This window comes from Dermacentor andersoni, chromosome 1 (genome assembly GCF_023375885.2).
Source record: "Dermacentor andersoni chromosome 1, qqDerAnde1_hic_scaffold, whole genome shotgun sequence".
In the NCBI taxonomy this organism is placed as follows: Eukaryota; Metazoa; Arthropoda; class Arachnida; order Ixodida; family Ixodidae; genus Dermacentor; species Dermacentor andersoni.
In genome coordinates, this window is record NC_092814.1 from 153,968,082 (window position 1) to 153,994,869 (window position 26,788).

Genomic DNA, 26,788 nt, shown 5'->3' on the forward strand with positions numbered 1-26,788 from the left:
AATGTAACCATGCTCTATATGGTATATGGCTTTCATAGATTATGAAAAGACATTCGATTCAGTAGAGATACTAGCAGTCATAGAGGCATTGTGTAGTGAAGGAGTACTGGAAGGATATGTGGATATCCTAGCAAACATCTATTGACCATTTTATTGAGGGCACTGTCATTTTGCGATCACAGCACCATCTATCGTCCGGCGCAGTGCCATGCTGGTATGTGGGATCTCGCTGAAGGGTGCACAGTGAATGTGCTGTTGACGACGAGTGGCATGCTTTCTCGTTCTCCTGTGAGGTCTCTACAAGTTTTTGCCATTCGGAAACTTGTTGGCGTGTCGACACTAAGCTTTGAGCTGCAATATAGCCTCCATAATAAATGGCAACGAGCCTAGAGGTGCTGCCACAGCTCTGGCCACGATTGAAATAGGAGGCAAGTCAAGTCTGAACATTGTAAATACGTAACATACATACAACATGTTATTATTGTATGTCTATCCTTGAACATATTAGTATAGCCTTGAACTCTATTAAAGTATCACTCAGGTGACAATCGGAGGGGTCGTGTGCCATGCGGTGTGCCATGTCAGCGGACATCCCCATCTAGGTAGCTAGTGAAGCTCCGAAACAAACATGTTTTACTAACTTTCATGCATCTAGCACCCGGGCATCAAGCTTTACAAAGTAATGAACTGCAATGTAACTTGACTGGAAGGGCCTTTAACATGGATAAAACGACCTGATGGCGGTGGCCACAAATATGCCATGATCAACCAGACGCACGCGACATGTTGAAACTACATGTGCACTCTTAGGTCTCGAGTAGTGCTTGTGCAAGGGCACCTCGCCGGCTTGAGAGAGCTGAAAAACGAACAACTACTTTCTGCAAGAGCAACTTTATTTTCTGAACTAATAACAGTGTGCGATGTGCGGCATTGACCAGACAGCTAGTCAGTGAAATTCAGAACCTGCAGGTGGCCAGCACACGGCAGACATGGCTTTGGTTACAAAATGAAAAAGAACACACCTTCATTTTCTTTGATGGCACATACTGTTTTCATGATACGTCCCAGTCAACTTCCACCAGAACTTTGTTTGCCAAGCATGATAATGTTAGAACGCATTCGAACAGAATAACCTTAATATGCGTGCACGAAGAAATAGTTGACTTATCCATTGGCACTAGTTGACCGAATTGAATATGCAGCTTTCGTTCATATCCCAGTTTGATCACGGGGGCCTTGTTTATTGCCATGCACTCACTGGAAAGAGAAAATCTGCTGAACGTACACGCGACGAAGCTGATGGCGTCAAGTCCTTTCTGCTGATGTGGATAATACAAAGCTGACGTTCGGTCTACAACCGTGCAGCTGAAGGTGTACTTCACATTCACTTATGAAAGTTTTTTTTGTAGCCGAATACAGCACAATGGTTGCCCGTTGCCATAGAGTCATCTGACATCACAGCAATCACAGACCGAACACGTTAAAATCACACTAATTCGCAATGAAACTGCTACCATTCCATGCTGCCGCTGGGAGAAATGGTGATCTGCACATACCAGTGCAAGGAGAAGAGTGGCGTTGCTCACTAGTTCAAGGCTATGTTCCTCCTCACCGATAAAACCCTCTATAAAGATTCCACAGCTACCTTAATTCTTCACAGGAAAAGCGGGAAAATATTGTAAAGAAGGGTGTCAGGCAAAAAGACCCAACCTCTGCATGCTTGGAAATATTGAAGCTGTTAGACTGGGTCGAATATGATGTTATGATCAATGGGCTACATCTGAGCAACCTGAGGCTCACAGATGACATATGTGCTGTTCACGAATATACTGGAAATGACTTGCATAAAAAATGATTGAGGACCTTAGCCAACAAAGGGTAAGAGTAGGTCTGAAGATTATGTGCAGAGGACTAAGGTAATCTTTAATAGCCTAGCTAGAGAACAAGAATTCAAGATTAGCAGTCAGCCTCTTGAATCGTCAAAAGAACACTATATCTGGGCCAATTAGCTACAGGTGACCCATATCATGAGAAGGAAATTTGCAGAAGAATGAAAATGGGTTGGAGTGCATATGGCAGGCATTAACAATTCATGTCTGGCAGCTTGCCACTATTGAAATTAATATTGTCACTATTGATGGAATATCTGACCACAATATTGTGTTAATTTCAGTTTCTGGCATCGTCCCTAAATCCCGCTATATCTACCACACATTTCCTGACTTTAACCGCGCTGATGATTTGGCAATAACAGACGTCCTACGCGATTCTTTTCATGAGTTTGAACTATTAAGTACCACTAGCGATACTAATACCTTGACAAGTTTCTTCGAAAATCTTGTCAGTAAGTGTATCAACCTTTTTATTGCTATAAAAACAAAGAAAACAAACCCTGAAATTCCGTGGATGACTGGGACCCTTTGCATTTATCATGTCGTGTGGCCAGATTACGTCGATCGAAACGTTCTGGTGACTCAACAAAACTCATGCAATTCCATAGCGCTAAAAAGGAACTCTGTTCTAAAATAGTTGCTGCAAAAGAATTTTACTACAGTCGAACCCACTTATAACAGTATTCAAGTGCCACAAAAATTCCATTGTTATAACCGATAATTGTTATAACTGGGTTGCACGAACAAATCAAAATAGCGGGATGGCAGAGCTGATGTGAGAAAACTATAATGGCGGGGAGGCCAGTGCCGCTCCCCACCACCTTCCTCCACCCGGCTGCTGATTGTATTCACTCATTTAACTGCTTCATGGGCGCTCTGATCATGTGTAACAAGCCGCGGCTGTCGGCATTACACATGATATAGCGTTGCACTGCTATAACAACTGCAAGGAGATGTCACGCGTGGCAAGCGATATGCGAGCACCGCCGAGGCATCGCTTTGGTGGCCCCAAAGGGGGCCTTTTAAAAATAGCGAGAAGGCTGCCGCGGCAGCCTGTCAGCTTGAGAAATCCAGAAGAAATGCTGAGGAGAGATCGCCACAAGCATGTTGCCACGTACTTCTCACTGGCTTGCACGAGAAAAGCCTATGTCCGTCAGTCTTGCATGCTTTACGCGAAGCTTGCTGACATCCTTCTCCAAGGCATCCAAGTGCTCCTCGTAGTGCAGCGGAAGGTTCCTCGTGAAAACGAAGCCCCAGAGGGGGACCGTATCATCTGCCAGGCCTCCTGTGAGGACAACATTGAGGTAGCCTGCCCTACCGCGTCATTGTTGCCGTCATGTAGGAATGGCTGCTGTCCTCGCTGTTGCTATGCGACGATCGTCTCATCGGTTACACGCACTTAGTTTCCAAATCTGTAGCCGTACGCTTTTTTTCACTGGCAACGTCGTGCATTGCCGATGATCAGCCGGCGGATCGGCCATCTTCTGTTTTGGCGACGAGTCAAGCGAGGCTGAGAAACCGCATGGCCAGGAACGACTTCGATAAAACCAACAAAAACGAATGCAAGTGATTAAGCTGTTCGCAGAACTGCGCTGAATGAGGAGCCAGTGAGCAACATGCGAGCAATCTGCTTGCTGTGCAGTCGGCGCGGTCCGTTCGTGTTTCGGAGGGTGGGGCGGCGTAGAGCTATAGGTGCAGCCCATTCGTGTTCGGAGGGGTGGAAGGGTGATGGGAGAGAGCCGTGCGGAGATGGCTGGAAAATGAGCGCGGGGCGGCTGTTAGAGCAGTGGCCCATCGTGCAGCAGCTTGAGTTTCTTGTTTTCTTTTTTATTTTCAAGGATTTCGCATTTCACTACCTTTCGGCTTGGACACTTAGCAGCCAGACTTCATTATTATAACCGATAATGCGGCATCGGGGCATTGTAGTAAGGGGGTTATTTCACCATGGAAAACATACAAAAGTCTACGGTGCAGCAGCTTCTCATTGTTATAACAAATATATTTTTAAAACCGGTTTCATTATAAGTGGGTTCTACTGTACAAGGCAACCTTGCCGAAATTAATGCTGGCTACTCCCTGAAAATTTTGGAAAGCTATCCTACCAACTGGGTCATCCTCGGACACATTAATAATTAAAAATGTTGCAGTTTCTGATTCGCAGACAATAACTTCTTCTTTTAACACCTACTTCCACTCTGCCTTTACGACTGATAACTCTGTAACCTCTGTTTTTGATTCTGAACCATACCCTCCGATCGACGATATATCACTGTCTACTGAGGGTGTACTTAATTTAGTCCTAAACCTAGACACCAAGAGGTCGTGTGGTCCTGACGGTATCCCGACTGTTTTTCTTGTTCGATACTCTCTTTGGTGCAGCAGATATCTAACAATCATCTTTAGAAAATCTCTCTCAACCGCCACCCTTCCTTCCTTATGGAAACTTGCTTCAATTTTCCCCTTATTTAAGTTGGGTAACGTTCAATTGTTATCTAACTATAGGCCAATCTGCTTAACAGCACACTCATGTAAATTACTTGAACACATTATCTTAAACATATTATGGAATTTCTTGAAACTAACAAAATTTTATGCACTTTCCAGCATGGTTTTAGACGTGGCCTTAGCACTATAACACAACTGACAGAATTCGTTCATGATATCAGCAGCTTTTAGACATAGGTGACCGGATTGATGCTATTTTTATAAACTTTGCAAAGGCCTTGGACGCTGTCTCACACCCTAAACTTATGCACAAGCTGTTCACTATACTAAAAAATGCATCTTTGGTTGGCTGGATATTGGACTTTCTTTCCCAGAGTTCGCAATATGTATGTTTCAACTCTACTAACTCACCCTTGAAGCCTGTTTATCAGGGGTTCCCCAAGGCTCAGTACTGGGTCCTCTTTTATTCCTGCTTTATATTAATGATCTCCCCATACACACTTCAGTTAAAATACGCCTTTTTGCAGATTATTGCATTTTATGTATACACTTAAATATCCTACTGATCATGTTGTCCTTACCAATTAATTTGCTGACTTCTGTAACTGGTCCAAAGCATGGCAAATGAATATCAACTTTTCCAAAACTGTTTCCATGTCCTTTACACGATGCTCATCCCCTTCCTTCTTTGCCTAGGCCTTTAAGAATATTACCTTAAATAGGGTCTTCGAATTCAAATATTTAGGTATCCTACTAACACCCGATTCCTCATGGTCGAAACACATTGATGTCACCTGTAACAAGGCCCTTAAAAGACTAGGTTGCTTACATAGTACGTTGCGTCTTGCTCCTCAAGAAACTAAACTTCTTACATATAAAACCCTGATTCGCCCCATCCTTGAATATGGCTGCGTTGTATGGAATGCATACAAACACTGTGATGTCAAAAAAATAGAATCAGTGCAAAAAAAGGCAGTGCGTTTTATTTGTAGGAGATATGACAAGGAATTTTAGCTAACTCTCTTCCCCTAATTGGTCTCCCTCCTCTTGCAGAGCGTCGCAAACTTGAATGCCTAAAATTCCTTCACATGTTAATCAATTCTCCTAGCCTCTCCTCTCGAGATAACTATTTGACTTTTTCCAAACCCTCATGTATGAGGAGTCACCGTGCTCTAAAATATCTCAACCTTTTTTCCCCCGCACTGATTCCTTTAAACACAGTTTTTTTCCATCAACAATTGAAGTCTGGAATTAATTACCGGGCAACATCTGTTCACTACCACTGAAACAATTAATGCAGGCTTGTTTATAAATGTTTGTGTGTTTGTTGTTCATCCCACTCCTGCATACTGCAGCCTCATTGAGGCTGCAGTATGTATAAGTAAAATAAAATAAATAAATAAAATAAATAAAAAAGAGAAGTGTACAATCATTGCACTCTACTGAGGCGTCCATATGAGGCAGAAACTTGGGAGGTTGACAAAGAAAGCTTGAGAAGAAGCTAAGGACTGCACAAGGAGCAATGGGACTTAAAGTTATAGATGCAACATTAAGATTTAAAAAGACAGGGATTGGAATTAGAGAGCAAACAGATGTAGCTGCTATTCTAGTTTCAGTTAAGAGGAAGAGATGGAGTTGGGAAGGCCATGTAATGCATAGCGCAGATAATCGATGGTCCATTAGAGTTAGAGTTGGGTGCCAAGGAAAGGGAAGTGCAGTCAGAGAAGGCAGAGAACTAGGTGGTGTGATGAAATTAGGTAAAGCTTTATGTAGGTAACGTGTGATGGGGCCTTGAGTTGGTGTGTTTGTATACTGCTGCTCGACAAAATTAAGTGTACCTTTATATTTTCTCTCCTTTAATTATCGAAATGTGGGGGCTTTAAGTTATCATACAGTTCTTGTTAATAAGTTGCATTCCTAAGATATGCATCCTAAACCTGGAAACTCCAATTTTAACATTGACATGTAAACCAGTCATTCATTTTATTGCAATAAATGCTCTTTTACCTGCTGTCATGGCTCTGCACTCCATTTAGGCAGGCATTGTATAATTGACTAGAAGCTCTAGGTAAGGCTCATTATAGTAGTAGATCTTTGGTGCTGCTTCTTCTAAGCAGCTTAGCTACAAGCACTGTTTTGTAGGTGTACCCTACCTTGAGAATGCCTTGTTTAGTGAACAAAATCAGGTTACATTCTTTATAGGTTGTTGCATACCTACTCGATAAAAAAAAAAAAAAAACTACATTGCTTATGGTTAGGGGTGTGCAAGTATTCGGAACTTTCGAATAACGAATCTAATAGTGTTTATCTGATTCGGTCTTTGAATCGAATAGCCACTATCCGTAAATGCAATCATTTCTCGAAGAGTTCTTGAATATTTTTAAATGTAAACTGTAAGCAATCAAACATTAGATTGGAGCATAAGTACAATAATTTTCATACCTGTGGGCATACCATACACATAAAATTACATAGTGCATCAGGTTACGTAGTGCAACAGGCTACACTACAAGGATCATTTGCACTCTATGGAAAGTGCCATATATGTAAACTGCCTAATTGTTCCTGATGCTTCTTTTGTACATTCTGATAAACAACACTTCATAATGCACAATGTAATGATAGAAAGTTGCTAAGCTTATGAATATTAGGATGTGAATATCATTTTACATCAATTGTTAAAATGGCTGCTTATTATTAGAAAATATTAGAAAAGTATCCAATTTGATTCGATTTGCTTCTGGCACTATTTGTTTCATACTCAATTCAGTCTCAAAAATTGCTATTCACACACGTCTACTTATGGCAGAAGGCAGCTGTGTGTGCACCCTGTGTTCAGTTTGTAATATGCAAAATTACAGCATCGTATTGCTTTTCGTTAGCACTTTTACCTTCAGAGACAGTGGTTCTAGTATGGGTTTTCATGAAATATTATTTCGTGCAGTCACCTCAAACGTGCTGGCCATATTGGAGACTTTGTCATTTCTACAGAAGAAGCCATTGCCAAGGGCATTCGCAGGATCGTTGCTCTTACTGGTCCTGAAGCAACTAAGGTGGGTGAAGTGGTGGACATGTTGCATGTCTCACTTAGAGGAATCTCTTTTTTATATTGTATGTGCCTCTGTGGCCACAGAACATGATAATCTCGAGTTCTTGGTGCTTCTTGAGTTGAGCCATGGTTGAGCCATGAGCCACGGTTTAACTGTGTGCGTGGTCAACAAAGCTTTTCTTTGGTGCTCAGCAAGCAAATTATTTTGCACTGTGCTCTGTATGTGCAGGTGTAGTGTTGAGCTGTATCAGCTACTCTCAGGTTATTTTGTTTCTCTTGTCTGTCATTGCCTGCTTACATGATTATAAAAAATTGACCACCTATGCCTTGCTTGGAAGTATATTTATGTAGTCTCATGGGAGGTGAGGCATTATGCTTAGAAGTGGCTCTGGCTGAGTGGTCGACTTAGTGCAACTGCTGAACAGTTGCTTTCTGAATGCAGAATTCTTCTGAATGCTGTCTGAATGTAAATTTTAAAATCGGTAAGCGTAGCTGTTGATGAGTAAATATGCACGCGCCTTATATCTAGTGCTGAAAAATTTATACCATTGTAAATAATGTCTGCAGGTTGTAGAAATCTCAGTGAAGATTACCTGAATTCAGGGCCGACTTAATCTCTCGAGTTATGTGAGTTAATTGGCTTCATTATAGTATAACCGATTCTCGCGGCTTTTAGTGCCTGGAAAAGAGAGTGCATGAAAATAAATCATTGTATTAGGTAAACAAAAGAAAGCAAATACACATTTTTTTTCTTGAACACATGCCAGAAAATCTGAGGCCAAAGAGCAAGTGCCAAAGCCGAAATATGTGCTTTTTGCTTTTCCAACACTGTCACCTGTCAGTCTTCTTTCCAGCTGTAATTACCTGGTCCCTCCATGTCTGCAGGCAGTGAAGAAAGCTGAGCACTACGAGAATGAAGTTAATAGACTTAGAACGGAGGTGGAGAAGGTGACTCAGGCTGCCCAAGGAAAAGAGCTCGTCAAGCAAATTGTTGAGCTCACAGAGGTCAGTAAATTGCTTCATTTGGCCATCTTTTGCTTGGGATAAGTCGCATGTTTCATTTGAGGTACAACAGTTTGTAGGCAAATTTAGATACATTAGTGGAAAAGGCGTTCTCGGGTATAGTAGTACGAAAGCTGCAAAAGTTGTGTCACTCTTGCTTGACATAGAAGAAATACCATGTAGTCTTTTGATGCAGTTTTGTTGAAAAATTATGAGCTGTGGAGATGAAGAGAAAGATAGCACTTGTTGCCTTTCTTTGTCATTTTCACTACTAGGCATTGTTTGTGATAGTTTCAACCCTTACTTATTTTATACAGGAGATCTCTCAGTCAAGTATTTCCTACTGGAAGAAGGATGAGCTAAGAACAGAACTGAAGAACCTCAAGAAGAAGCTTGATGACCTTGACCGGAGCAACAAAGCTCAGGCACAGCAATTGGTAGGCAGCATATTTTGATTTTGTTTCTTTAAAGGGGTCCTGTACATTCTGGGTTTCTTCCCTGCTCTTTCTGACTACTACTAATGCCAAACGCTTGGCTCATCTCTCGTTGATTTCACTACTATGTGGCTATAACACCAATGGTGCAAAAGGCCATGATAGAACATGCATGCTTTGCTTGCACTAGAGCGTACAAGGAAAGCTCATCTGAATGCATACAGTTGAACCTTAATAATGAAGTAATAATCGTTGCCACTTTACTTCAATACATTGAAAAATTTTTTTACATTGAAATATTGTGTGTTCTCGTGTAAGGGCCACACCATTTCATAAATAAATGTTTGAAATTATACGTGCATAGTCTGCACTCCCCTATAGACCAGAATTTGCAGTGCTTATAGGGGACCGCCATCTTCTGCCTGGGACTGTGGGAATTGGCAGAAGCAACAAAAGAACAATCACGATAACACTCTGCCTGCTCTTACCGCATGCTTGCCTCCAGTGTTCGCTCGCCTTGGCTTTGTTGTCAGCTGCCCCTTGATGAAATTGGCAGCCCAGCATGGGCTGCGCAGGCTGCTAGGGTCAAAATTAAGTGAGCTTTCTTTATACAGTTGTGCAAGAATAACAGATTCTACTCTATATCATGCACATATCTTGTCAGTCGCAGCCACACGGCACATGTTGCACTATCCTTGTGTGGTATCAACACAATATATATAGACATATCAATCTCCTTTTTGGTTAAATATGCATTTGAAGATATGTAGGGGAGGGGGGGAGGGAGCTCACTGACTTAAGCACTGGTGTCGTCGCAAAATTTGTTTCCCAGCTCCTTGCGGCTTGTCCTTTCACGTTTTCCGCCCAGGCCACATTTTATAGACTGCACATGCTGCAGCATTCCGTCCTGAGCATGCTCTGTATACCACAGACACACCAAGGGTTTCCGTTCTTTGTGCATACATTTCTGCCTTGTGCTTCTCTTCCCTCCCCACCTAAAAAGTATGCAGGGTTTATCATTTGCAAAATTCTCTTTACATTTTGTAATAAAACCTTAATGTGTGTGATTTCTTCCTATCACACATACTCACGAGGCCACATCCAAGCCGTTATCTAAGGACAGTTTCCCCTTTGAACTACGCAGTATCAGTGAGGTGCATAGATGTGTATTATGCAGCATATTGGTCTCCTCTTTGGTTGTTTCTGAAGGCAATATTTAGAGGAAAGCTCATTGACTAAGCACTTGCATCGTCATGTGATTCATATCTGGGCACCCTGCAACTTGTCGTGTCACACTTTCCCTCTGTGCATATGCATTTAGTGCAATGTATGTATGCCCCTCTTTGTAGGCATTGCCTGTCGCTGTGCCCTGCCCTGAACGCATGCTCAGTGTACATGGAATCTGCTTTAGTGCTTGACAGGCATGCACATCTGTAGAGGGGAAGCATCATCACACAGTGCAGTCAAATCGGATGTGTGTGCCTGTTAACGGTGATGAACAGACAATGTGCACTATACCTTCGGTCATGCTTCAGCCATGCACTCCGCTGTTCACAATTCATTTGACGCTGATAGTGCACATGTAATTTGTGATACCACAACAGGGACCTTTAATGGTTAATGTTGATGATGATACCCTTTTGTGCAGTAAACTTTCTTTGCTCCCATATTGCAATGTGAACAACAGCCATAATTTAACTAATTGACCAATGCCACCCTTGGTACAGTTTCCATTTAATGCCTCGCCTGCCTTTATGGCTGTGGTGAAGTTTCCTTATATTGTGGCCGTGGTGGCTGTAATTCGATGGGGGCGAAATGCAAAAACACCTGTGGGGGTCCTGCGGATTGGGGGCATGTTAAAGATCCCCTCCCCTGGTGGTCAAAATTAATCTGGAGTACCCCACTATGGCGTGCTTCATAATCAAATTGTGGTTTTGGCACGTAAAACCCCAGAATTCAGTTAAATGATTATATTGAAAACGCTTCATTATTTTGAGGCTAAAAATACACGGTGTTCTATGGACATGAAGTTATGAAAATAAAATGATTAGTTACATCAAGGATTTCTTATGGTGAAGCTTGTTAAATGGAAGTTTAATTGTGCCTTTCAACTTTGATAGTGCAAGCTTGTGGGCTGTCCAGTTAAAGGGGCCCTGAAACACTCTTTGAACTTAGTGAGAAAACGATGCCGATTGTTGACAAGGCCCCTGTGAATATGTGAGCTAAATATTATTGCACTGCATGCAGCAGGGAATTACAAACTTATGTCAAAAGCAGGGAAAAATAGCTTGCTTTCGCTGCCGCAATGTCATCATGCAGGATCACCACAGTCAGGTGGACCCACAACAGCCATTGGCTCATTTTGTGATCACGAGAACATTCTCAGTAATACAATTACTGCTCATTTGAGTTAAATAAATGAAAAACATATGCGATGTCATGTTATATGCGATATATGTTATATATGAAATGTTATATATGCGATATATAAAATGTCTGCGATCTCAAAACAACACAAAAACCATTTCATCTTTGCACTGTAGGTGTAAACATGACAATTGTGTGTTGCTGCATCTGCTGTGCATAGCCTTTGAGATTCCAAGCATAGTGTAGATACTACAGCCACCACAGGGTGCCACCACGAGCCATCTCGCTTTCAACCTTTGAGTGCGGCCAGCAAGTCGGTGCTCTTTTGCGCCTCCTTGCCCTTTCCCCTGTGTAGCTTCCAGTGCGCTAGTGAAAATTAAGAGAGAGAAAGTTGCTGATTGGTCTGATAACTAGGTACGTCTACCTTTGCTTGTGCTTGAAGGATTCGAAAAATTTTTGCAGCAGGAGATTCGTGAGCAGACGTAATTTAATAGTGATTTCATTGTATGATTAGTTAGAAAAGTGTTACATGGCCCCTAGGCATGTTCTCTGAGTGTACTTGTACTGTGTGTACTGTGTTCAGGTTTAGTTTGGTTCAACACCCTGATTAAAAGTCTGTTCACTGTGTGTTGTGTCCACACATCACATTTTACTGCCTCCAGTTGGTGTCTGTGAATTTACGGTCAAATATTTCTCTTATGCTGTTATTGGGGTTAGAGTATAACTTCATTTTGTGTGAAGTGCATTTCTTGCTACTTTTGTCTGCATTGAGAAATAAAATCACTCTATATTTGCAATGTACAGGCGATTGAGACTGTCAAGAAGCTTCTAGAGGATAAGAAAGATTGTGACTACATTGTCCACACGCTTGATGTTGGAGACAACGCAAAGGTGAGTGAATGGTTATGGTAGCAGTACAGTGCTCGCCATTGTTTTGTATATTGCTTCTGTGCAGGGGCATAAGACACTGCTCTCTTTGTCCAACTTACCGCAGGCACTTGATGCTGCACTGAAGCAAGTGAGAACGCTGACACCCAATGCAGCTGCTATGTTCTTCAGCCAGGACAGTGAGAAGGGAAAGGTCATTTGCTTGAGCACAGTGCCCAAGGTAAGCTGTCATTTTGAGCTTTCAGCTAAGCAATGTGTACTTACATATGAATGTGTATATGGTTAATTCAAAAAGGTTGTTTATGTAACACCCCTGTCTATGAAAGTAATAAGGCAGTTGCTGGTCTGCATGTTTGTGAATATATGTGCTTGTGCGAGTGCATGTGCATTTAGGGTCTCTTTACATGATGCAGCTGTTTATGGCAAATGGGTTCCTCGGAAATCTGTATGGTGGAGGAAATTTCTTGAAAGCGAAAATTGCCATCCAGCTGAGAGCAGCACAAAGCCGTTCCTGGATGAATCACAATTTTATTTTTCATAGTACAGCTGTATAAATTCTAGTTTCACTATTTGTAAAGCCACTAAAGGTCAGCAAATATGCTGACTTTTAGTGGCTAAAATTAATTCACATTCATTTATGACAGTCACAACATTTGAAGCCATGTTTCTAGTCTCGGAAGAATACTCCCTGCCTCAACATTTGAAAAAGGTCAGAACTGTTGTGCCATTTGTGGCATTCTGTTCTGCCTGGTATTCTATTTGCCATCTTGCTCCACTGAATGTGAACTAAGGCATAAGTAATTGGGTGCATTGTGGTGGTGCACTACTGTTTAAATCTTGGGCCATTAATATCCTGCAATGATTCTGTACCATTGGTTCCTTTTTGTTCTTATCTCTCACATTGTGAAATTGATCCTCACGATAACTGCGGCACAGTGGACAAATATGGAAAAGCCATATTTTTCTAGGAAAAAATTTTTGACAGGGTGAAATGGCTCTTTCCCAAGTCTCACTATTGTCAATGCACAGGGTATGGTGCTAAGGCACCACCTGTCACACGAAGTTTGCTTGCCATGAAAGCGTAAATGCTAGATGCATGCACCAATTTTAGGCCATCTGCCACTCGCCATTCCTTTGGGTCAAGGGAGTCACTCTTTTTCTTGTGCCTGTTTGCTGATTCCAGATGCCATCAAGTATTTATAAAATACAGTAAAACCCGGCTATATCAAACATGCAAAAAAACGCCTATCAGTTCGATATAGGGCATAATTCGATATTGGCCTCGAGCTCCACCACCGGAAAAGCTGGCACCACCGTCGGCGTGACATGTTTTTAGGGACCACATGGACATAGCGTCCACGTCGGCTGCTTCGGGAGCGCCGAAGCGAGCTGAAAACGAGAGTTTAAATTCCCTCGTACGCTGCGGTCCTCATTTAGTGGCGAGATTCTCCCACTTTGAGTGTCTCCTTTACAACGCTTAAAAGCACTACAATAGGTAGTGGCTGCCTTTGAAGGCGCGCAACATGGTAGGCTACTGCTCGGTGCCGCAGTGCCGGACGTATACAACGGAGCCCGGTGTCAGCCTTATTCACATGTAGCCGCAGGGCAAGAAGCTGCGTGAAGCTTGGCTCGCGAAACATAAAACCGGCAAACAGCCATCGGCTACAACTTGGTTATGCAGCAAGCACAGACGCGAGGAAGATTTCTGATACGGCGCAGGGTCTGTGATGTTCGGAAATCGCGCACTGAGACGCTCGCCTGAGTCCGCTGCCCGACTAATGTCATGACGGTTTGGTCTATCAACTTGTCGATGCTATAGATACTGGCAAGTTCACTGGAGTGGAAAGGGAGCGGTAAGAAGCACATAAAAAAAAGCATGGCATATGGTCATGTTTGTGTTATGAATTAATGCACTGGATTACAAAAAAGAATCAGCGGGAAATCGTACGCTGAGACCACCGATAAACATACAGTGCGACGCAACTCGAGAAATAATATTGAAACGTCCAAGAATTTAGAAGAAGAAAAGAAAGATTGAATCGTCGCAACGGCACATCACAGTCCCCGTCGAATTAAGTCTCTACAATGAAATTATTTTTGAACAACTCTGATAGCGCCCACGTAACAATGGTTGCTTGTATACTGTCAAATGCTCATATTCTGCGGCCTAACGCTCATGGCACAGTGCGAAAACGCGCACGCGGTGAAAGTGAAACAGTGCGCAGACAAGCATGCAGATGCGCAGTCGGTTGCTGCGAATCTGTGCAATCGCTGCATTGAGGCTTCATTCTATTACGCTCCATTCAGTTATACAAACACTATAAGAACATATTTCACATAGTTTGCTCTCAGCGTTTACCTAACTTTCACGTAAGGAGCCGGTTTGGGAGACTCCATCGCGGCGACCGCGCGCAGTGGCGTTCACTGTACGTATTCGGTAAAGAGATAGCGTCTGTAAACGATTCTGTGCTTTCAGTTTGCCCATGATTATTATTTAGACAGTAAGAAACTTCTCTCGTTTCGAAAGTGCTTACAGAAATGTCCGGGAGAGCTCGTGCGTGGTGTTTTCAGTGAGCGCTGACAGCAAAACCTATGAGGAGAGCGCCACGTGATCCCTCATACTACGCCAGCCAGGCGCTTCCGATAGATGGCGACTCCGTAACTCCTCACCGCCAATAAGCCTGCTAAAGAATTGCACATCATAAATGCAAATACCATTTATAAAATCTTTTTATTGATGAAACTAGCTTAGTTTCGCATGAAATTCTCCTGTATTCTGCTTGGGCAATTTCGCTGCCTGCGACGCACGCACTCCTCCACATTGTCCAAAGAGTCGGAGAAGCTGAGGCCACAGTCTTCCAGTTTGCGCAGAAGCACTGGACTAGTGCGAGTGCGCCGATCACCTGAGAGGATGCGGGTGAAGGATTGTCGTTGCTTTCCTCATTGTGCCCACATTCACTTGTGCTCGGTGCGATGTCGGCAATGTAGCGTTCGTTTTCGGGCTCTCTCGTGGTCGCGACACCATCATCTGCACTCACAAACTCGTCGACCATTGACTCGTCAACGGCTTCCCGAAATTCTAACAGCTCACTCTAAACTTGGGCAACACCGGCAATGGCTTCGTCGCACTCATCAGAATTTACAGTCATCACTTGGCACATCGAAGCCGGCACATCTGAAGCAATTTCAGATGAACCACTTGTACACAGCCGTGCGTACACGTCAGGAGCCACTGGGCACCTGGTTGCGAGTTTGTCTGCTTGAGCCCTAATCGCCCCCTTATTCTTCAATATTGTGCTGAGAGTGCTCCTCGGAATCTTGCACGCTGCGGGGTCATCCGACTTCTCACTGCGCTCGACTCAATTTATGATTTCAAGCTTCACGGTGAAAAGAAAATTCTGCTACTTCACCATGGCAACACTGTGGGAGAAGGCCTGCAAGGTGCAAACACAATGAACCAGAAAAGCAGCAAGACAACTCGCACTTGCGCCATCTTGCACTACGAGGGCACAAGAGCCTCTGATTGGCTGTCTGGGCAAGCGCTGCGGGCGGGCGAGGATAATTTTTTTTGCAGGGGGGTGTCGACGACTTGCCCCACGCAGCGCGGTCACGGAGTCGCTATCAGGAGTCGCTGCTATTTTTGTTCGATGTAAGCGTAATTTTTGCCATATATACTCATTATAACTATACCGTGTTCAGAAATTGTTCGATATGCAGAATAATTCGATGTAAATGCGTTCGATATAGTCGAGTTCGGCTGTATAATTGCTTCCATTACAAATCAACTAAAGTCATGTTTTTTTTTGTCTTGCTTTATCTATAGTTCTTTCCTGTTTACTTTAAACACGAATTACAGTATTTGTTTGAGCACACATCACTTTCTTCTCTCTCTCTTTGCAGTAATAGATACAATAGACTCCCGTTAAGAGGAAGCCTTAACTTGGGCCCAACTCCAATGCCGCCTATTCAGATAAATGTAAAATGCAGGAATGCTTTTCTGAGATAACCACTGGGCCGATATTAATTAAATTTGTTGCATTTGAGAGAGAAAGATAAATTCTAGTGGCTGTTGGAAGCGGAGTTTCTATTTAGGGCCTGAATGTATTAAATGGAATTTTCAAAAATGTAAGTTTGAAAGAACAAAGTTTACAAATTGGTAGCTTTGCACCTAGAACAGATATCACAGTTCTGTAAACTGGATCCATTAAAGCATCTGAAGCAGACAGATTTGATATATCAATTTATATCTTAGGTGAATTTGTTACATTGTTTAGAAGGGTTTTGCTTAAGTTCTACCCACAAGTTAGGGGTCTAGTTGAGAGCCATGTGTACAATTTTGTCCGCTTTAGATGTACTATTAGGTGCAATTTACAGAGTTGTGATATAATTCTTCATTTATAAGTTAGAGTTGTAAACATGATAGTTTCTTTTTCTTAAAATTTGTGATCTTTGTCAATCTTTATTAAAAAGACGACCTAAACCGAAAATTTGCAGCCAGCAGTCATTACATTTTAACTTTTTCTTTTAAATACAACAAACCTAATACATTTGGTGCAGTGGTTGCCGAGAAAAACTATTTATCCTCTCCCATGTATTTACATAGGAGGTTCCGAGCTGAAGCTTCCTTTTAAGATGAATTTGAGGGGACTGTGAAAATGTTTTTGTCTCAAAAGTTTTCTGAACCACTATGAGCTTGAAAGAGAGCGCATGGTTTCTGGCTCCTCTTTACTACCCTCCCCATGGGTGTTCTCTCCTCACCGTGTGCTTCTCTAGAAGACATGTGAATGCTATGCCAGTATGAGAAGTCACATTCGACTCATTTTCTTGCTTGAAAACACTAAGTTCCGCTTATCAGAACTCCGCACTTTTTGGCTACACACTGTTGCTGCCGCAGCGCAGTGCAAAGCACATTATAAGCAGTGAAATTAGTTCAGTGCGTACAACAGGCAAGTGAGATGGATGAGAAAGAGCGTGCGTGCAACTGCATGGCACAGGCACGGCTAGCAGACAGATCAGAACTATGTCCCTTGTATGTGGACCAGTCGGTGGCATTTCTCTGGGTAACATCACGTGCAATACCCTATTACCGTCATGATGTGTGAAGAAGGGACCGAAAAATCCCGAGCAGGAGTACACAATTGTTTTAAAAATTAGCAGATGTGGTTTAGGGGCCCTTTAACAGAATTGATCTACAAAACTCAAAATCTGCTATTCCTGGTGCACCCTAGTATCCATGACGCAAAACAATAAATGAAACTGCAATAAAACCACAAGGAGACATTTACCCGCCGTGGTTGCTCAGTGGCTATGGTGTTACGCTGCTGAGCACGAGGTCGCGGGATCGAATCCCGGCCACGGCGGCCGCATTTCGATGGGGGCGAAATGCGAAAACACCCGTGTACTTAGATTTAGGTGCACGTTAAAGAACCCCAGGTGGTCGAAATTTCCGGAGTCCTCCACTACAGCGTGCCTCATAATCAGAAAGTGGTTTTGGCACGTAAAGCCCCATAATGTTTTTTAACAAGGGGACATTTATTGGATTTGCATGATAGAAAGTATTGCTTTGTGAACTTTTAAGCAATTGAGTAGTTGATGCGAACGCTGTGCAAACCTATGTCCTGTTACGAACTATTACATTTGACCTAGCTTACTCAAAAGAATTTTATTGCCCTCATGTTGAAAAATAGTAAATCTGCCAAAGCATTCAGGACATTATCAGCTGTACCATGTGAGAACGCTACTGGTGCTTTGTTCTCCTGGGCATTGTCCTTACCATAATTATCATCCTCCAAAGGCACCTGAAGGGCCTCCTCGATTATTCTTTTGATTGTGTGAGCACTGCGGATTTCCATGTCATCATTGACATTGGCATAGCTATTATAATGTAGCTAATTGATATTGGCATAGTTGGTTTCTCCATGTCTGTCGATCCTGGCCTCTTGCTGAGCTGAGTAGCAGGTGTCATTGGAAGCTGTGCAAGTTCAGCTTACCCGAATTAGCAATTTGTGTTAAGAGAATCTTTTCTTTTGCACTGTATCTATGGGAAACCAACCAAATGTTCACACATTGTTCCTCATATCCAAAAATTTGACTTAACCAGGTTCGTCTTAATGGAAGTCTCCTGTATGGCAGTGGTTGCATTACCAGAAATATTGACCTTGCTTTTGCTTTCATGCATGCTGTGCAATTCACTGTTAACCCGATTTGCTAGGTCACCACAGCATATGACACGAAACACCCAAATGGTTACTTTCATGTTTGAGGTATGACAACTGTTATGGTAAAAGTCGGGTGTCTGTTGCATTAATGAGTAATGGTATTTACACTCTCTGTTGATTATTTCCATTTAAGCAGTACTGCTTAGTATTTTTGGCCATGCCTTGATTGCGTGAAAGAACCATTCAACGATAATGCCTGGAATCACGATTTCTAAACACAGCTGATAGGGCGCAGCTCTCTGCAAATTTTGCAATTCGGTGATAAGGAAAACGCCATTGAAAAAACTATATGCATTGAATGTGTTGTGCCATTTTCTGTGTCTCATGCACAATATTCCACACAACTTAATTAGTTTTTGTTTATTGTTGTTCAAAGAATAGTTATAATTTTTTTCTTATAATAGTCTAGAATTTTTCTTTGTTGTAGGCTTGTGTGAATATCAGTTGTTTGGTTTAAAGCAAAGTTGTAACACATATTAATAACGTTGAATAATTTTGAATAGTTCCAACAGTTGTGGGATTTACATAAAACCGTGACACAGGAGCCAGAACTTGACAAATTAAAAAATCAATGAACAAAAAAAAAGGTCTTTACAACGATGGAATGGGTGTTACCTCTGGAATAATTTTTTTTTTCACTAAGTGATGTTAGTCAGATATTTTTATTCAAGGATGCAAGTTAAACGTTTTTTACAATGCCAGCGATACAGAGGCTTCATTTGTGGACTTGTGCATTTGCGGACTTTTGCTCAATTTTGTGGTTCGGCCTACTTAAAATTTCATGTTGTCGAGGTCACGGGATCATTTTGTGTTTGCCCGTTGCATGGCCCGATGTGTATCGCGCATCATTGCAATGGTGGGAACTGTGACTAAATGCCCGACACTGACAGTTTGGGCTGCATTGCACAAATTCAGCTTGGCGTTATCTGCCCATATGAGAGCTTAATCTGTTCCGTTCAGTAGGTGTTCAGATGAACTTGATAGGGTGCACTCACTGTAATTGTCATCTTCTCTCCTGCAGACTCTCATATTGCTTCTACAGCCCTCAGTCATGCACATTATTTGAGACTCATACTCTGATGAGCCACCTATGATTGATAAACTCCTTGCGATGGTTTGGCGCCTGCTACCACGCAGGCCAGTTGGAAATTTTCATCACAGCTCTACTGCCTTGGCTCTTAGATGCAACTAGTGCTGCTTCGGCGGGCGTCGGCAATCAAAGTTATGGTTTGGGGGAAAGTCGACGCAGATCTATTCACAGTGGCTGTATGGCTCTTGGAAAGCCGAGAAACTACCTTGCCAATGAAAGAGAGCAAGTACATGTGCTTATAGGGAGTTGCCTACAAACATTACTACAGAGAACAGTGCTGCTAGTGTCTGTAGGAGCTGCAAGCAATGCTGGTCAAGCCAGCATGGAAGGAGGGTTAGTACATGGATTTGCCTAAACTTTGTTCTTCTGGCTTCAAACGGCTTTGTGACTTTGAAAATTGTTCATTTTCAACAAAATATTGCATTACAGTGCACCGATTCGCAATAATTCTGCATGTGCACAGAGTCTTATTACCTTCTGCATTTAGAAATACAGGATTGCTTTGAAATTTAAGCAGATAAAGGCAGATAAAGGGCAGTAAATAAAGCCGCAAGAACCTTTGAAGATGCATCCACGAAGAACAGACCAATTCATGTACAGTGTAACCTCATTAAACCGTAGTTGGCTGGAGCTCGGAAGAAGTACATACTAAACGGTAGTACTGCTTAACCGAAATAGCATGAGATCGCCCACTTACCTGTCAAAAGCGGAACTACGAGAGAGTGCGATGAAAGGGCAGAAAACATGCAGTATTTATTCACTTCGCGCGACAAAAGTGTGTTATTTTCATTTGATGCCGTGGCTGGCTAGCAGTAACGACGGCAGCCTCAAACACGCTCAAGCTACAAGCCAGCTTTTCCACCAGCCCCCTCTTCTCAGCAAACACCCGCATGAGGCTGACCTAACGTGCAGCATCTGCCACTGTCGGGCCTGAATCGCCCGTGCTGTCGCTTTAAGTGTCTTTCTCATCACTGTCGTTAGGCGACACTTCAGCAATAACAGAGGCAACGATGGCGAAAAGTCAAACCTTGTAGCCGATGTATTTTCAAGGTCACAGCAGCATTGCCTTCGCAACAGCATCTTCTCCTTCGCATTCCAAATGCCACACACTGTAGTCAATGGTAGATCCCTCTCGCGTGCCAGATGGCTTGGCGGCGATCTGACCCATGAATTAGCGCCCCACTCTGATGAATAAAGTTTCTCCCCCCCCCCCCCCCCCTCCACGCCAAATTCAACAGCACAAATGATGTGCAATTTTTCTTCTATTCTGAGCGCCCATTTTTCGTCCTAGCTTGCACGACGCCACAATGCTCCAACTCTGGCACAGCGCCGAAATGATGCTGATGTGGCTTCACCCTTCCAAGTGCTGTTTGCGTTTGCGCTTGGCGGCTGTTCCAAACTCCGAGGCTCGTTGTTCTGCCGAGCCGACTTATTGCTGTGATTTCACGACGAATAGTCGAAACACTATGTGTTAACCGATACGTGCACAATTTGCTGGTACAGTTTATGCGGATGCAAAATACATTAGGTTCTAGGGCCGTTGAGTCGGGGATGTGACTACTACTTTTAAAACGAAACTACTGTTTAAGCGGGTACGGTTTAACAAGGTTTTACTTTACTACCTATCATTCCCTTGGTAGCTGAACAATTGCAGTGCCAAAGTTTCCTCTAGTAATTTTTGTAGGAAACTATGCAAGCGTCAACCTGAATGGTGCCAACCTTTCTCATGGTCATTTTTTGACATTTTGCATGTCAATCATGCCCGAGAAATTGCACGAGATTCTGTGCAGCATTGAAATCTTTGGTTGCTGTTATACATCAGTACTTCAGTAGAGAAGGTGGCGGTGCTGCAGGGATGTTTGAATAATTGAGCAGCTAATAATTTTTAGACGGTATCCACCCACAATCACACAGCATGTGAGCGAATAACTTCATAGCATCAGCAGTCACGTTCTCACAGATTGCTGCTGATAGTTTGTTTCAGAGGTACTGTGGCATATAATTGGGGCAGCAGCTTGTAATAACTGTATTTGGAGAATCTGCCAATCATGCTTTTTGACATGTGGCATGTCTCAAATTTTCAGAAATTTACGAAATATGGGATACTAACATAATTCTTTTGTGCTACTTCCGTAGAAGGGCATGTAATTCATGGTAATATGCCTGCAGCACCATCTCTCCTGCTGGAGTAGAAAGCGTATGCATTCTCCTCACTTTTGGACATTTTTATACTGCCTGAGACAAATTCAGATCAGGGGATGACAATTCTGAATAGCTTCTTCTCTTTGGAGCAAACAGTGGCAGCCTGGCACAAGGATATTGCCTAGAATTGCGCAGTTGCTATTGCCATGATTACTCCAACAGGCAGTGCTTCCACCATTCTTTGAGTGCAGATGTACGACTCTTTTGTTATTTCCATTTTCTCCACCTTCATTTGAACCTACGATTATTGGGAACAGGAGATAGATCGTAAGAGAAACTAACATATCACGAATTTGATAAAAGTATAAAAAATTTGTATGCACATTAAATCTCGATATAACGAAATTCTCGGTATAACGGAAGTATTTGACTTTTCATAATCTCTTGTTCATAAAACACCATGTAATTAGAACCTCAATATAGTGAAGCGTGTATGCGATTTCAATATAACCAAATTTTGCTTCCGCAGCAAAGGAATGCTGAGACAGTAAATGGAAACTTCCGGGATGCAGATGGTCAAATGATTGAATTACAAGCAGCTACTTGCAAACGCGCCTCTCAAATCCCGCACGGCGCGACAAGAGCAACCGCCAAAGTGAAGCCGCATTATGTTCCGTATAAAGTCCAAGTACGATAAGATCCTATCGCGCCCCGTGCACTTTGTGCTTTAGGTGCGAGCGAAAGTGTGCGAGGGTGATAACGGGGTGGGGAGTAAGGTGGCGCGCGACTCGGCCGTTGCTGTGCATGACTGTAAGCGCGGCTGAGCGCATACGCAGCTGCGTACCCTGCTTTAGAGGTAATTGGCCGCGTGTGCAGAGAGTGGGTGTGCCGAGACAGTGTGGCATCATATAAGCTGTCTTACTGCGCGTTTAGTATTGAAGGTTGTGTAATCTTGATTTTCGGTGACTCGTTGGAGCGAGAGGCAGACGAAGCATTCGCTACCAATTGTGGGCGCTTTCCATCATAGCGTCGTCCCAGTGTAGGTGACGTTATCAGCCACGATGGCGGAGAGCACGCGAAAGCGTGACTGGCTTCTCTTAATTCGTACTGCCCATGTGAAGATATCGTCAACATGACATGAAACCATGTCATTTGCCGCTGACTCCCAAATTCATCAGAATGAATTGCTTTCTTGTTCGAATTTGCTTTTTTTCGATTGCCTGATAATTCGGAAAATTCTGCTACCCCTTTCCATGTAAGAAATATCGATTGGACTGTACTTATTTGCATAGAAGGTTGAAATTCAATACAGTGAAATTTCAGTATAACAAAGCAAATTGCTGATTTTACCTGCTTCATTATATCAAGGTTTAACTGTATATCTTCTTTTGTCCACAATAATTTTTAATTATCATTATTGACTGGAAGTTGACACAATCAAAACCCTTAAAGTGTGAAATAAAATTGAGATACGTAGCTAAGGTTGTGTGTATGCTGGTATTCGCTGCTACAATCTGAAGTGAGATAAAGGCACACATCACTGTGATGGATGAATGTCTGAATTTGGATGCTTTCTGCCCTCACTAACACCATAATGTGACAGGCACGCCATATAGACTGGCATGCAATGCACTGGTAATGAAAGGCCCTGATGTATACCAGTGACATAGCAAAGACTTACCTTGAGATAGGCTTTCAAGTTGCCCCAAGTTTGGTTTCTGCTTTACTTATTTGTAACCAGTTATTTATTACATGAAAGAATTAATAAAATTTCAGGGCTGTTATGATGTGCAATGGGATTTGTCTGTAATTTTGCAATATTATGCATGATGCTTCAGTGCTTTTCTGGGTTGCAGCAGCTGCATTTCGATGGGGGCAAAATGCCAAAACACCTGCATACCATGCATGTTAAAGAACCCCTGGTGGTCAAAATTAATACGTAGTTCCTCATTACTGCATGCCTCATAATCATATTGTAATTTTGGCACGTAAAACGTGAGAATTTAATTTTTAATTTAATGCCTTTCTGTCCAGAGGACCCATGGTTTTGCAGCAGGAGTTCTTGTATCTACTGATCACCTTATAAGATACTTCTTTAGCTTATAGCCTATTTCACAGGGAGTGATATTGCACTGTATTTTTGCAGCTGTGATTTTCACACATGCAGATTTCGCATTGCCATTTCACATGCACCGGTTACAGTGACTTTTTTGAGTTTGTGAAACACTTAGTGGAACAATGAATTATTCTTGGCACAGGATTATTTAGTTTGCTTCTGTGCAAGCAGAATAAGACTAACTAGAAACAATTTTTGTGATACCTTTATGTTCAAACTCTCTAGTCTGTCAAAACAAAACATAACAGGCAGGTCACAGTGACGAATTGTGTTATTGGTTCTCTATCCATGTTACATATAAAATTTCATAGGGCAGTACAGTACCTCAAACAGAAAAAAATGCACCCATGAAGCACCTGATGCTCCATCTGCTGTACTTACGATGTCACAAGGAAAATCACACCATTGAAAAGCCAAAGTGACAATTGAGCCTATATGTATGCAGCACTCAGGCCAGACAGACAAACAGGCCAGGCCAGTAGTTTTGCAAAGCTAGATCTACCTGTAGCAGTCAATACTTTTTCACTCACTTGCACTCTAGAATGAATGAGCAACAACCCTAAGAATACTGCTGGAGCAACAAACACACATGGCATCTGGTTACAAATAAAGCACTGCAGGCATGAAATAACTTACTTTGTATGTAACAGCCATGGTCACTGCATACAGGTTCACAAAGCATACACTCTGATTACTCATTGTTGCACATGGTCGAAGTTGACAGGGGAGAAGTTTGACGCGAGACTTCAGATGCTCTGCAAGTTTTCATGTAGAAGTTTCATGGAGCTATTCTCAATTCACAATGTAGGGAACCATGTGGTTATAAGCAAGTTTGACTCTATGACTGCAACATAGGGGGTTTCTACTCGCTCTTGGTATAATTGTATTACCAAATGTTTATCATCTTCATTTAAGTTTCTTTTTCATCCAAAGAAAGTTAGAAATAGCAATGTGCATCTTGAATAGACGAGCACTTGCTTGTTAGAGTTGCTTCAGTCTTAAACTGGCCTTTGTGAGAAAATAAATAAATGAAGAAAGACCTTAGGGGGTCGAGGCATCCAAAGGAAGTGGGATTTATGCAAATATTTTTTGCATCTAATTTCACTCTGCAGGATGTTTTGTTGTTACTGTAGCTTTTCGTGTATTGAGAGAAGGATTACTTTGTGGCTGGGTTCCTGTCCCCATACCTTAGCACTGCTGCTTGGTGAGATTATAGGTGCTTGGTATCGGCTTGAAGGTGTTTAGTTGGGCGGTTTCCTACATTCTCTAATATGGTGCTTGTGCTGCTCCAAACTTGCTCCACAAAGCAGCTCTTCCTCCTAAGTTCTAAACCTACATTTCCAGTTCCACCCCTGAAGCTGGATGCAGTATTTAGTGGAGAGCTAGGCACTCGATGTGATGCATATCTAGTCATCATCAGTGGATATTCTCACTCGCTGTAGATGAGCACAACCAGAAAGAGCATGAATAATTTTGTGCCTCTCATTGGGCTGCAGGGTGGTGCACTTGCAACCTGAAATGTGCCACTGGGACATCACTTTAGCTTTACAGTAATGTCCTTGCTCTTGGGCACTTACAGCATAAAAACATTTGTAGTTGTTTGGCTTGTCTGTTACTATCCCGAATTCATATTACGAACCTGCAAGAATGTTTCTGTGTGATATGTCATGCAGGGCATTGTTGCAAGGGGTCTTACTGCCAACGCCTGGGTTAAGGAGGTGTCCGAAGTGATTGGTGGCAAAGGTGGCGGCCGAGAGGAGTCTGCCCAAGCCATTGGGAACAATGTAGGCTCACTTGAGAAAGCACTTCAGGTGGCCAATGAATTTGCCAAGCTCAAGCTGGCCTGCTGATGTGCCATACAGGATGCTGCTGACAGAAGCTGGGGGATATCATCTTTTTTTTACTGGATTGTGTTTCTAGTATTTAAAGTAAGGAAAGTTCTGCTCTGTAATAAATAGAATTGTCTTTTTATAGCCAGAGTTATTAACTGCATGAAAACGCACACAATATTTTTAGCAGCTTACACAGTACTCTTTTTCCCTGGCAAATATTATTTTGGTACAGAGCTGTTTTGCATTCTTAGCAAAATAGTTTAAAATGTTTAGCATCGTTTGTGAGCATTTGCTGACTATGTGCTCATTTTCTGAGCCTGATTGAAGTGATCTGCTGTCAGTCTTTTCTTTCTTTTTCCATAGCATTGCTTTAGTGTGTTTGTGTCTGTCTGTTCAGCATGTTTGTGAGAAATAGAATGTCATGCTTTATGTTTTACTCCTAGGTGTCTGCACACCCTTTGCCATTTTTACTTCAATCACTTTTGTATGGTTCAGGAATTTGTTCAGTTTTGGGAGCATGTCTTGTTATGTCAAGAAAGTGATTAATTATAAGTTGTGTTTCACTATTCCAGAGGGTTACAATAACATGCATGTTAACAATACTATGCCTTGTATATTGTGAGGTTCAAGGTCTGGCATAAACAGTTAATTAAAAAAAATGTTTGGAGCTGTGGCTTTGTGCATCTTCATGACGTTGCTTTATACTTCCTGGCATGCATAAGCAAGTGCACAATAAGGCCATTACAATAATTAGCTGATTGTGAAAGCTTTGAAAAGAATTTCACAGCTGATGTTTGTGGGATTGTATTTTTGCATGAGAAATCCTTGTTGCATGTGTGGATCCAGACTTGATGTGCTCTCATCAGTGGCTTTATGTAAGTTGTTCTATAAATATTATGGGCCACACTATATTGGTGATGGGCAACCCATCACCATGGCCTGGTGGCAATGGAGTTCTGCTGCTGAACATGTCATAGCATTGAACCGTGACCACATTCTGATGAATACAGAATGCAAAAATGTTGTGTGTGCATATAAGACTTAGGGCACATGGCAAGGAATTCCAGGTGGTGAAAATGAAATCAGAGCCAGCCACTATTGTGTCCTTCATAGACAACAGTGCAGCTTTGGAACATAAACTCTAACAGTTACGGGTAAGGGATGCCAACTTTTAGGGTTGTCAACTATTGATAACTGCTGGGGTAAGGTTATGTATTCTTGACCACGAGCTGAGCACACATTGAGAGGTGCAAATGCAGGGACTCTAAATAAATTTATGTGGCAACTGTACTGATGAATTGGTACGCAGGTAA

The 26,788-nt window shown here is 42.4% G+C and overlaps 1 protein-coding gene across 1 annotated transcript in view; it reads left to right on the forward strand.

The window, feature by feature from the left end:
- AlaRS (alanine--tRNA ligase, cytoplasmic) overlaps positions 1 to 26,142 on the forward strand; it is a 79,318-nt gene extending 53,176 nt beyond the window's left edge. The window contains exons 18-23 of the mRNA XM_050194374.3: positions 7,282 to 7,390; positions 8,272 to 8,391; positions 8,706 to 8,825; positions 11,994 to 12,080; positions 12,184 to 12,297; positions 25,317 to 26,142. Coding sequence (XP_050050331.1) covers positions 7,282 to 7,390; positions 8,272 to 8,391; positions 8,706 to 8,825; positions 11,994 to 12,080; positions 12,184 to 12,297; positions 25,317 to 25,493 — 727 coding nt within the window. The 3' untranslated portion in view covers positions 25,494 to 26,142. The remainder of the gene's footprint in view (positions 1 to 7,281; positions 7,391 to 8,271; positions 8,392 to 8,705; positions 8,826 to 11,993; positions 12,081 to 12,183; positions 12,298 to 25,316) is intronic.
- Positions 26,143 to 26,788: the final 646 nt, after the last annotated feature.